The sequence below is a fragment of the Antedon mediterranea genome, chromosome 6, assembly GCF_964355755.1.
Source record: "Antedon mediterranea chromosome 6, ecAntMedi1.1, whole genome shotgun sequence".
Classification (NCBI taxonomy): domain Eukaryota; kingdom Metazoa; phylum Echinodermata; class Crinoidea; order Comatulida; family Antedonidae; genus Antedon; species Antedon mediterranea.
The window spans coordinates 30,610,824-30,623,801 of record NC_092675.1 but is presented as its reverse complement, the minus strand read 5'-3'; the positions used below and the strand labels follow the sequence as shown (position 1 = coordinate 30,623,801).

Here is a 12,978-nt window from a genome sequence, read left to right as displayed (position 1 = left end):
AGCAGGCATAATACAGCATGATTGTATTAAGGCAGCAGGCATACCAGCATGATTGTATTAAGGCAGCAGGCATACTAGCAGGCATACCAGCATGATTGTGTTTGTGTGCCTTTATGCTGCGCCTTTTAACAGATTTCGCTAAAACATTTTGCCGCTCCATACAATAGAACCTCTCCTTTGGAACATGACTATAATGCTTGGTTCCAATAGAATGCAAGGACGTAGACGCAACGCAAGAGAGTGATCGTTCAACTCGCTTACGTTGCACTTACATCCTTGCGATGCGTTCTAGTGAGAACCAAGCTTTAAGGAGAAAATTCCCTGATATTGACTGATGGTGAACCCCTACCCTTTGTATTTGATATTGACTGATGGTGAACCCCTACCCTTTGTATTTGATATTGACTGATGGTGAACCCCTACCCAGAAGAAATCTGTATTTGGAATAGTTTCTGTGGATGATAGTTTGCAAGAAGAGAGACAATATTATGAACACATTGATATTGCATTGAATGAGTTTGCGATTTAAACAATAATTCCAGCATTTTTTTTAATGTTCCTATTTCAAATGCAAGATAAAAGCAAGACTATTTACAGAAAAAATTAATTTGGTTCAGTTTATCCTTAGCGGTGTTTCTGCTAAAATAACACCAAATAAACACTATTTATTTATAACAGATTGAAAGAAAACAATAAGCATGTAAAATATGATAAAAACAAGTTTTTCTATGATTAATTATCAAGGGCATTACAAAAAACAACGAAATATTTTCTGTTGATATGCTATTCATTCAAGCGTAGCGAATTACATAAGTATAAGCTTCAGCCAATCACATCACTCGATGTCGAACAAGAAAATCCGTGGAAGATAGTTGGTTGGTAGTAGTCAGACACAACGTGGTTCGTTTGTAGGCCTAGGCCTAGCTAGTAAAAAGTAAGTTGTGATTAAATAGCAACATTACATACTTTTAAACTGTATGTTTCTCATTTTCCATTGTTTTAATTATTAGATAGATATGATAGGCCCACTGCATGTCTGGTTCTGGTGGGCGTTGTACCAAACCACTCACTCTACTCAACTGCTGCTGGGCTAGCCTAGCTAGGCCTAGCTAGGCCTAGCTGGCCCTGCTCCTAGCTAGGCCTAGCCTAGACCTAACTAAAAGAGGGGAATCTGGCTAGAGTAGGCCTTTGCTACTAGGCCTAGATAGTAGAGACTGAGAGGCAGGCCACCTACTAGGCTAGCTAGCTACAGTACTATTAAAAGGCCTAACAATTTAGGGTAGCTAGGCCATAGATAGCCGGCTACTTAAGCTAGAATTTGAAACAATGTCCTAATTGTAAAGTATTTTTAAATTATAATAATATTAATAATAATAAAAACCTAGGCCTAAATTGGCCTATATTGATGCATACAGATATTTATAACCATATTGATAATTTAAATTGTGATAAATTACAAAAAGAACACAATTTATGTTTTTTTCACACATATGCAAATTTGTACACATGCCTAATATGATTATCCTAATATTAATAATATTTCTTTCTTTTTAGAATCCATGGGGGCAGGAGAGTCGATACAAGCTCCATCCGGAGTAATCAACCATACCCAGGGGTCATCAGGACCTACTCAGGGGTCACCAGCACCTACGGGTTGTCCAATGCATAATGATGAATCCTCAGATAAAAGAACCCAAACTAGCCCACCCTCAGAATGTCCAATGCACCAAAATGATCAAGCCACGTATGTTAGCGAATGTCCTATGAGTAGCCAATCAAAAACCACACTAGTAACACAGCAAGATAGTGATATTGATTTAAGAAACAGAGTAAGTGAAGTGTTATTATCAACTAACTTTAAAAACTAAAATTGTAATTCATTGATTTTTATTTACTGTATGTTACTACTGTACATAATGATCATTTTAGGCTAAATCATTACAATACAAGTTTCAGATTTACCTCCAAATAATTTATTATACATTGCAACCAACTTTTTTACAAAACTTTACTTTGTATGTTACTTACTTTAGATGCCACCCCCAAATCAAAGACCTGCCCCAGATCAACCATTTCTTCTAGATACAAAGCGGCAACGTTCAACAATACCAAAAGCAGGTTCAGATGAAACATGGGAATATCCATCACAACAGATGTTTTGGAATGCGATGCTTAGGAAAGGCTGGAGGTGGAAGGAAGAAGATATCCTTCAGGAAGACATGGCACGGATCATCCAAATACACAACTATAACAATGAGCAGGCGTGGCTAGAGGTGCTTAAATGGGAAGCACTGCATGCTAAGTACGCTTATTACCTCTGCCGCCAAGGAGGTTATGATTAATATACAATAAAACCACTCATTTCAGACACCTCTATTAAGGGGACACTGTGTTATGAACAAGGGGAAATATATGTTTGAACACTGCAGTCAACTCCTATTAATAATAATAATAATAAGATTTTTATAGCGCACATACCACTCCAGAGTGCTCAAGGCGCATTGGGGACATTGTGTTATGAACAAGTTTTAACACTGCAGTCAACCAATATTCAGGGGACACCTCTATTAAGGGGACACTGTGAAATGAACGAGGTCAATGAACACTGTTGGTCCTAATTATTGTCTCCTAATAGCTCAATATTTATTTTTAATTTAATCTGTCATTCCTTTAATTTCTCTTTTTATTCTTGCTTTTGTTTTATCTAATCATGAATTTACAATCATCATTGCAACTTTATTTTGCAGGGAATGCGGTAACCCTAAATTGGTAAAGTTTGGCGGTAAATATAATGAACTATCACCTAGAGCAAGGATACGTATGTGGATGGGGTACGTTTTTTTGTGTATGTGACAAAAAAATGTGATCTGCCCATATATGGACATGATGATGTCATATCACTACCATGGTTAGGCATATCACTACCATATTTGGGCACATCATTCTTTTTTGTCTAGTTTGATAGTGTAGACAGAGTTTTATGCTTAATCTTATTATGAACTAAAAGTTAATAGCAGACTTATTATATTTCAATGTTTTCTGTTATAGATATGAAAGGCCTTTTGATAGACACGATTGGATCGTAGACCGGTGTGGAAAGCATGTACGTTATGTTATAGACTATTACGATAGTGGCCACGTAGATCCCGATAGTGGACATTTCTCATTGCTTGACGTCAGGCCTGCGTTAGATTCACCTACTGCATTATGGGATAGAATGAAGGTTGCATGGTGGCGGTGGTTTTACGCTGATAAAGACAATTGAAAAATTAAACAATGAAATATATTTGATATTTTATAGCGAATTGATTTAGGATTTCAACAAGGTGTGTTGTTTGAGTTTATTATAAATGATTGTTTGTGTTCAACGATTTAGTTTATTTGTACAATAACTACGCGACGTCATGAAAGGTTAATGATATTCATGTAATATTACTATTGACAATGACAAGAAGGACTAATTGTTGACTGAATTTTGTGATGATATATCAAAAAATGACAAAAATATTCACTTTACTAATAAAAAGGTCAAAATTTGCCCATTTTTCAAAAAATAGCGAACTTTTAAAAATACTATTATGCAATAATATTGCTATATATGTTCATATATTGCTTTATTATCATCTTATAGACCTTTAGTAACCATTTATGTCAACAAATAAAAAGGTCGAAATTTGGCCATTTTCCGAAAAAATCTCTGTACTATAGTTCAGAGATTTTTTATAAAATGGCCAAAATATGCACTTTTTAAAATACTATTATTATGCAATAATATTGCTATATATGTTCATATATTGCTTTATTATCATCTTATAGACCTTTAGTAACCATTTATGTCAACAAATAAAAAGGTCGAAATAGTACAGGGACTTTTTAAAAAAATGGCCGAAATACGCCAAAGTAGCTCAGACAATGTAATGTAGCCAAGTTGAGTGTACAAAGGTAATAAAAAACATACTGTTACTTTACTATATTCCAATTATGTAACAAATGTGACAGACCTGCTATTCAATGCAATACGTTGACAACCTTTAATGTTGGATTGATTAGTACAGGGTTCTCAACAGTAACATTATAAATTAAAAATGCTGAACATGTCCTACAGGCTGAACATGTCCTACAGGCTGAACATGTCCTACAGGCTGAACATGTCCTACAGGCTGAACATGGCCTACAGGCTGAACATGGCCTACAGGCTGTCTGTATGAGAACTCAGTAATTAGGATCTTAGAAGTGAAATGATTCAAAAGAGCTACTTGTTACTTGTGTATGTCCTTTATTTACACTGTGGTATTCATTAGCATCTCCATTGCATTATCCTGGCCAATAAACATGTTTTGGATGATATTGCAAAATCTTAAGGCCACTGTAGCTTAATAATAATGATAGTCTTATATAGCTCTTAATACACACGCTTAGTGGTCTTAAAATTAAGGTTCTTGCTTAAAAATCCTTGCTTTGTTCTTTCATGACAAAATTAGTAGCTAATTTGTAGCTAACACATAAAGCTGTTAGATGTGTCATGTTGCAGGCCTTGTCTTAAAAATTATAGGTGTGCTACAAATTGCACTGCTCAATACATTCAGGGTGTGCTGTTTGTATTTTGGTGTGTAGAAGTTTACCAAATTTAAGCGTGTTGTAAATCGCACTCCTCAAGGACAGTTTAGGAGTGTGTTAGGTGAGTGATCGTACTTGCTCGCCTTAAAAGACAAGGCCTGATTTTGAGTTATCCACAGCATGGATCCTGTTTAGTGGTATACACTCTGTGTAGGCTGATAATCCTCATATTTCCATCATGTAGTCATTGTCAATAACAATTTCATTGCTGAACTTTGCTATAGAAAAAAAAGACATATTATAATTCAAACAATAACTTAAATATATAAATAAAGTATAAATAATAAGTATGATGCTTTTGCATTCTGTAATTGCAAGAACTTGTGAAGGTTCGAATCCAACTCTCGTCGCAAGACACAACTTTGCTCTGATTACTAGCTGCATTATGGGAGTATGTTTCCATAAAAAAAATGACTGGGGTAATAATGTTCAGCGCTAGGAGCTATATAAATCCAGGATATTATTTTTATTATTATTAAGAGCTTACCCTTTTCTGGTAATGTTTGTTTGCTTCCAACGAGGCAATCTTTAAGTTCAACCTGCTCACTTAGGCTGGCATTTCCACAAATGACGCTGCCATGTATGACACAACTAGCAACAAAATGATATGAAACAACAATATATTAAGGAGTGTGTAAAGCTCTGTCTGCACTATCAAACTAGTTTGACAAAAAAAGTGTTATGTGCCCAAATATGGTAGTGATATGACATCATCATGTCCATATATGGGCACATCACATTTTTTTGTCACATAAAGATTGATACTGTAGACAAGGCATGTGACTAGACTGTTGGCATTAACATTTCACCAAAATCATTTTCCTGTACGTTCACACTGTAAAAAATGTAATATGTATCTTTATGATTTAAATACTGAATAGCTTGTACTTACCCTTCTTTGATAGTGACATGATCCATAATGATAGAGTTAGCTATCTTCACCTTATCCCCAATGTTACAATGTTGACCTATTACTGACCTCTTGACAGACACCTTTTCACCAATTACGCTTTCCTCACCAACCATTGAATCTTGACCAACCTATCATTGTAAGATATTTTTTTAAAGACATTTGGTACTAGCCAGTGGATTAGACACTAAAGCATGTTTTGACTAGCGTTTGAGGATGTAAACCCAGATGATTTATGTAAGATGTCACATGACAACAGAACTTGTGGTAAGCCAACGCAATTCTCATGTACAGAAAAAAGTTTTTTTTTATTTGATTTGATTTTATTCGGTTTCAACAAGATTACAAGACAATATGAACACAAACAATTTACAAGCAAATACAAGAAACCAAAGTCGAAAGAAAAATCAACTTAATTCCAATGGGGTCATTTAAAAAACAGCATAGACAGTCACAACAAACAGAATGAACATACAAATGAAACATGCATGACAATAAAATACAATAATAACAATAATTCATTATTTGAATACCTATACACCTGTCTCAGTCAATATATTTAAGTCGACACTTTTTCAATAGCCTTAAAAGGCTGGATATGGAAGCTGAACTGAACTGCAATGTACTGCTGTATATTAAACAAAATAATACAGTATAAATGACCAATTTACCTGTGTTTTTGCTTTTACTTTGGCGGTTGAATGAATAAAATCTTCATCTAATGTATATTTACTTTGAAGAATCTAGCAAACAAATTAAGAACATTATTACATTATTGCAAAAGAGTTGATTTTCAATACTAAGTTTGGAGATTTTTATTTCTGAACCTCAGTAACAATTACAATTTCAGAAATTGTTCACTGAGTATAAACAGTACTGCACTAATAAGATACATTGTGAAATTAGCTGTTCCATCAGCTTTCAGCCTCCCTCTATTTAACCATCTATAACATCACAGGATTTTATTTACACTTGTAAAGTTAGAAGATGTTCCATCAATTGTCGGCCTTCCATCCACTTACCTGTCTATTAACATCACAATACGCTGCAAGTGAGTTGGCTCTTGAGCAGAAACCAGTATCCATAATGAATGCATGGCATTTGATGGCATCCACACTGGCTTTGCTATCTTTTGTTATTCCTCCCTCGTTCCATGATGACATTTCTATCGTTTTAACCTTTAAATCATCTTCACTTGGATTACCACCATTGTCTATCAAATATATCAAATCTTAGCATAATCAAATATTATAGCGAAAGAGTTGATTTCATTTCTTATAAAGTCCTGTCTACACTATCAAACTAGTTTGAAAAAAAAATGTGATGTGCTCAAATATGGTAGTGATATGCCCAAATATGGTAGTGATATGACATCATCTTGTCCATATTTGGGCACATCACATTTTTTTGTCACATAAACTTAGACAGAGCTTACGAAGCAACTTAGAATGAAATAACAAGTTAACAGTTAATGACAATGACATTCAATAATCTTACTTTTATTGTTTGTTTCTTCCATAATAGTGCCTTCACTAATAACATCTTTAGGTTGCTTCTTAATAAACTGTTTTTTTACAAGACTTGGAATCAATTCCCCTTTGACAGATGAAATATGTCTGTTAAAATAATTACAATGTATTTAATTTATGCAAACATTATTCAACTCCTTCAGTGTCTTAGGACCAAACTTAAGACTCACAATAAGACACTGAGGATGGCGGAGGACAGGGCTACATGGAGGAGAGTTGTTAAATCATTTATGATGCTCCAACACCCTTTAAATGGCTACGGGAAAAGTAAAGTAAATTCAACTCCAAAATTGAATTAAATGTTTGGTTTTTGACTGTTGAAACAGTATTGTATTAATACTTTACAATAGTACACTCACCTATGTTCACATAAATAATCAATGACCCATTTTTTGAATATATACATGTGAGCATCTAGTAAATTAGTTCCAACTCTAATAAAAGGATGTCTGTAAAAAAACAAACAACATCTGTACTGCCTTAGGTGTTGGTTAGGAACCTTCCATTATTTGCATCTTACCAAATGTCTGGTTATATCAAATTACATTGGTCAATAAACATTTAATTTGGTAGATTTATAATAAATTTGAATAATCATCATTTACATGATCATCATGAAATGTGAACTGCTATTTTATCTAGACGGCTTGCAATCTAACAAGATGTTTACATGATCTAGTTCTGCTATATTTTCCTTTCTATAATAAAATATAATTAACACAGAAGTTATTTTATCAAAATCAACTCAATATGAAAGAATAATCAACTTACTTTTCAAGAATTGATTTTCTTAGCATCAGAAAGTCTTCCATGTCGGCCTCGGCAGCCATAAATAACACACGTTGTCCTTTCTCGTCTAGGCCAACTAAATCCCGTGATTCTGTAAATGCAACAAAATAGTATACATGCCAACTAAATCAAGGTAAACATCATAAAAAAAAACCAAAAAAAAGGGCAATTATACAGTTTTCACACTTGACACCACTATTTGAAATTTGTTTGTGAAATGAACAAGGGGACAATATGTTTTAGTACCATGGCCAACTCATATTCAGGGGATAGTATTAAGGGGGGACTACTGTATGTTGGGCCCTGAAGGTGTTACCTTAATAGGTGGTATACTGTAATCTCTTATTTAAAGTAGGTATTCAGCCACAATTGATAATGGTGTATGACAGTGGGCAAAGGCCCCTTCAACATTGGGTAGTTGCATTGGAATTTTTATGCTCTGGGGCCCCTTGAGCTCTGAGGTCCTTGGGTTTAGCCAGTGAGCGCCGCTACACCTTGAATAATAATCTTCTTTACCTAGCTTTCTTTTTGATTTTGTTCCTGGTACTGTTGTGACAGACTCGGCAGTTTGTTCAGGAAGTGACATCATAAGAGCGGTAACCGTGGCATCGTACGTCCTATGAACATCAGCAAGTTTATGAAGAGCTACATCAGTTATCAGGTCACAGCTTACAATAAGCACGTCATTCTGTAGTGGTAAGAATACAGAAACTTATATAAATGTAAAATATGTACATTGAGAAATAACAGTAAAAGAGTTTAAATATACAAAATGTCTAAAAAGTGGTATCAGTAAAATAACAATAAAATGAAGAATACTATATCATTTATTTCACATAAAACATCTAAATTGTAGTATCTTGGTTAATATTAACAAGTTGTGTTATACATGATAGACTCAAATATGGTAAAAGCCACTAGATAGTATCAATATGGTAAAAGCCACTAGATAGTATCAATTTGCTGAATATAAAATGAAAAAAAAGAATACTTTTATTTTGCGTTGTTCATTAAGAATCCTGAGAGAATCCGCCGTTCCAAGATCGTCTTCTCCCGACACGGTTACAAAGTCCATTTTGATTTGTATTTGTGCAGATTTCAATGCTCTTAATATCGTGCTTTTGGTACTGTCCAGTGTTACTATAATCACCTCTGTTACGAAAAATCACAATGCGATTGTATTAATCATCATTAGTTTTTTAACTGAGCATAGTAGGTCAACTTACTTAGTGTATTTGTTGTGTTTGTTTTGTATGTGTTTTTCAATAGTCAGAATATCATTTACTCTTTCACTACTACAATGAATATTTATAAAGATATTCTGAAAAAAGTATTAACATGCTAAAAGAAAAATGGTATCCAGTATGGTTGGTAAGGTTTCAACCTGACCACTTTTCACAGAGGCTTTTGACAACCCAGTAGCTTGAACAGAGATTGTTCCCTTTTCTTGCAAACAATTTTAATTCTTGTGGCTACATCATTATTTATAAGGTGAATGACAAACAAATTGTGATGATAATTAATGTTTGTTATTTTTATCATATTAGTTTATGTTCAGCGCTTAGAGGTTTCACAACATTAGGCGCTATATAAATCCAGGATATTATTATTATTATTGACAAATACAAATAAGTTACATTCACCATCAAATCCTGCCTTTTCCAGCATATTTATTGGATACCATATCATAGGTTTATTTGCTATTGGTATCAAAGGCTTTGGTAAGCATGATGTTAAGTCTGTCATCCTAGAACCTCGGCCGGCTGCCAGTATTACAGCCTGCAACTCCATCTTTTCCGTTTAATTTCGAGGCTAGCTGTAAAACATCAACAAATCAAATTATGCAATATGGTACAACATGACAAAATCATAACAATATATACAAATACAAAAATATACATTGTTTTCCAGAGACAACCGAAATTAGACGGAAAGAGATGGGGGTCTGAGGTTAGAAGAAAATCAATTTACTGCTTTTGCGAAAGAAATCGAAAGTATTTTTAATTAATTGCATAACAGTTTTATTAAGCTCAGGCCTCCTAGTCTAGAGAGGCCTAATATTTTAAACGCGCATATTTTAAATTGCTATACTTTCCTTCTTGTGTAGGCCTAGCCTCTAGGCTCTCTACTCTATGTTATGTACAATTTTATTTTTATTTTCTTCCAAGACAGGGTGAGACAAATTTGATATAGCTGCCTTACCTTGAATTATCATACACATCCCTATTTAGGCCTGGCCTATAAGAGCTCTAACTAGTTCTAGCTCTAGGCCTATTTTGGGGTAGGCTAGGTATGCAGGCGGTGTTAGCCTAGACTAGGGCCCCCTAGAAGACTAAAAAGGTAGGTTAGCCTAGCCTAGTAGGCCTGCTAGGTAGGCCTCTGTCTGTCTGTGGCCTAGGCCTAGTCTATGTACTACTATTTAGTATTTGGCCTGGGCTTAATTAATATAAAATAAGTATTTGTAATAGTATATAATCTACCATGTACAATCATGCAGGTTTATACTGAATTATGTACGCCTTTTTTCACAATATTGCACAAGTTTTCAGCAGCACCATACACATTTCATTTTTCAAAAGTTTGAGACTGTAGAGGGCGACAAACTACATAAGTCACTCTCTCTCTCTGTTGTGCATGCAAGCTGCTGCTGCTGCTCCAAATGATGATGATGCTGTGGTTTGATCTGTTTTTATTTTTTTGGGGGGATGCAGTATTCATGATCTCACACAATAAAGCCCCGTATACGAAACTATAAATGGAAAATGAATGACAAATGTATATTTTTATAAAGAAAACAAAAGAAAAACAAGTTCATTCTAGAAAAAGAACTTATTGATCGTGACGTCCGATTTATTAATAGGCCTATTAAACTTAATTTTATTATTTTTATCGTTCAAAAATGTTTTCATCAGAAAAAAAATTATGTTTATCTCTTCGTCGTTGTTTTTTGCCGACCAACTTGTGTGTTGGTTTATTACGGTAGGCCTACCTCGTATAATTCCTTCAAGTTAGCTCTAAAGAAACATTACCTCAATGACAAGTAAGTTTACGATATCCATTTTGAATTTGTATATATATCAATCTACATTGCAAAACTTAAATAATAATTTATCATAATTTTAATATAATCAATACAACTTTTTCTACGATATTGTAATATAAATAATCCAAAAATAATAAACAAATTAACAAATCAAATTTTGTTTGTATGATTAAAAATTATAAATATTAATTTTATTTTGTGCAGATAATCATGTACATTACATTATGTACATTTTTATGTTGAGGACTTAAAAGAAAATTCCAAAGGTTTCAAGGATCATCCTGAGGCTGCTTTTCCATTTGTGACTTTGTCTTTTTTTCTTTGCTCATTGATGCTTTTACTCTCTTTTTACAGTACATTTCATTCCTTGTTTGTTGCGAAAATGTAACTCTTCTTTTTGTAGTCGAATCTCTATTTATTTGTATTATTTATTGTACTATTGTTTGTTTCTCTTAAATTTCGACGCCGGACAACACTCATCAGCTTCCGCGCTGCCCCCGACGTTGAGTCGTCCTCCCGTTTGGATTTTAGCTGGTGATTTGATCCAAATTCAGACCGGCTTTTAGACGAAACTTTTGTTGATGTTTCTGCTGATTCGCTGACATTTCTTCGGTTGCTTTTAATGAACTCATTCAATGAGTGAGAGGTATGTCTTCTTATCAGTCGCGGAGGGTCTGGTGGTGGTGTTAGTGATTCAACAGTCCGTGGGATTGCTTTCCTTTTATATGAACTGGAAACTACAACCTCAAATCGTTTACATAACTTTCCAAAATCTTGTCTCCAGCAGTTGTTAATTCGTGGTAATGCCAGCGGCATCTCAGTGATGTCATCAGTAGGCGTGGTGTAAAGACACGTTTTAAATCTTGTAGAAATAATGTTATCACCTATAGCTTCTTGAATCCAATTTCTTTGCACGTATTCCATTCTAACTCGATTGCTTACTTTGCGTGCAGTGTGGCGACGCACACCGGTACTTGGTCTTACCTCTCGTGGATTTAATCCGTCGTAACTAAAAGTTTTCATCTCTATTTGAGTTTCTGATCTAATTAACATGGTGGGAAAAGTTTTAGAATGAATAGTACTTTGGTGCGTACGTCTACTAAGGTTTCGACGAGGAATAAAAAGTTCAGTGGGGAGTTGTTGAAGACGTTTGTGCTCTAGTAACCACTCTCCCGCCGTTTTTCCACAAACCGAATCTCGAAGATCCTTAGAAGCTTCTCCTTTAGTAAATAAAATATCGCAGCAATGTGTATGCCCTTGTCGACTGGCTTCCATTAAGGCACTCATTCCCCACTTGTTTAATTGATCAATCATTAATTTGAATGTTAACATCTTCTCAATCAGCGCAGTTGTAATTTTGACATTTCCACAAGATGCCGCGTAAAACAACGCCGTGTTTCCATAACAATCACGATGGTCCAAGTCATAATCAATAGCTTTCAGAAAAAGTGAAATTAATTTGTTGCGTTGATAAATACAAGCATGGATTAAAGCATTTCTACCATTGCGATCCGTTAGGCCTATCTTAGCTTCTTTTTCTAACAGCATTCTAGCAATGCCGACTGCCCAATCTTCTTGTTCGATAAAACAACAAGTTATCAAAGCGGTTCGTTTTTGCGGGTCTCTGGTGTTGACGTCACACCCAGTATCAATGATAGTACGCACATCTTGATACTGTCCTGTCCATATAGCAGCATGTAGCTCTGGTAACAATTTAATATCTGCACCCATAATACAGTCACAACCACATCAGAAGTCAATTACACAATTAGTATCACAAATTTGAGAATCCAATGAAACAGAAATCAACGTAACACCAATTAGAAAGTATAATCCCAGCTGTATATTAAATGGTTAGTGTTGTTTCATCATTGACTGTTGCTATGCGTAACTATATCCAGCTAACACCACGATCCGCTTCACTAAAATCATCCAAAATGGAAATAATACCTGATTATTTTCTCGGTTCAATAACTTTTTTTTCAGTTTTTGAAAAAATAGATACAAACGTCATTGACTCTTTTGTTCACAAATTTGTACGCAAGAAAGAAATGACGAAAATGACTGCTTTGAAAGAGCTTTAGTTCTGC

The 12,978-nt window shown here is 34.6% G+C and overlaps 3 protein-coding genes across 4 annotated transcripts; 1 reads left to right on the top strand and 2 right to left on the bottom strand.

Annotated features, from left to right (window-relative positions):
* The first annotated feature begins 846 nt into the window (after positions 1–846).
* Positions 847–3,309, top strand: LOC140051526 (holocytochrome c-type synthase-like). Its single transcript, XM_072096772.1, has 5 exons — positions 847–934; positions 1,555–1,829; positions 2,034–2,302; positions 2,748–2,831; positions 3,049–3,309. The coding sequence occupies exons 2-5, from the start codon at positions 1,560–1,562 to the stop codon at positions 3,263–3,265; spliced, it is 840 nt and encodes a 279-aa protein (XP_071952873.1). The 5' UTR covers positions 847–934; positions 1,555–1,559; the 3' UTR covers positions 3,266–3,309.
* A 698-nt stretch (positions 3,310–4,007) lies between these two features.
* LOC140051525 (translation initiation factor eIF2B subunit gamma-like) lies at positions 4,008–10,435 on the bottom strand. 2 transcript variants are annotated; one of them, XM_072096770.1, is made up of 12 exons: positions 10,326–10,435; positions 9,489–9,661; positions 8,837–8,997; positions 8,362–8,533; positions 7,828–7,936; positions 7,416–7,505; positions 7,025–7,143; positions 6,550–6,740; positions 6,199–6,270; positions 5,510–5,658; positions 5,105–5,208; positions 4,008–4,835 (listed from the first exon to the last, which is right to left on the bottom strand). In XM_072096770.1, the coding sequence occupies exons 2-12, from the start codon at positions 9,634–9,636 to the stop codon at positions 4,783–4,785; spliced, it is 1,368 nt and encodes a 455-aa protein (XP_071952871.1). In that variant the 5' UTR covers positions 9,637–9,661; positions 10,326–10,435; the 3' UTR covers positions 4,008–4,782. The 2 variants fall into 2 exon arrangements, with proteins under 2 accessions (XP_071952871.1, XP_071952872.1); XM_072096771.1 differs by lacking the exon at positions 10,326–10,435 and having other exon boundaries at positions 9,483–9,532.
* Positions 10,436–10,688: 253 nt separating this feature from the next.
* On the bottom strand, positions 10,689–12,910 carry LOC140051406 (uncharacterized). Its single transcript, XM_072096616.1, has one exon. It carries the CDS (start codon positions 12,617–12,619, stop codon positions 11,300–11,302), a length of 1,320 nt encoding a protein of 439 aa, XP_071952717.1. The 5' UTR covers positions 12,620–12,910; the 3' UTR covers positions 10,689–11,299.
* Between the last annotated feature and the right edge of the window lie 68 nt (positions 12,911–12,978).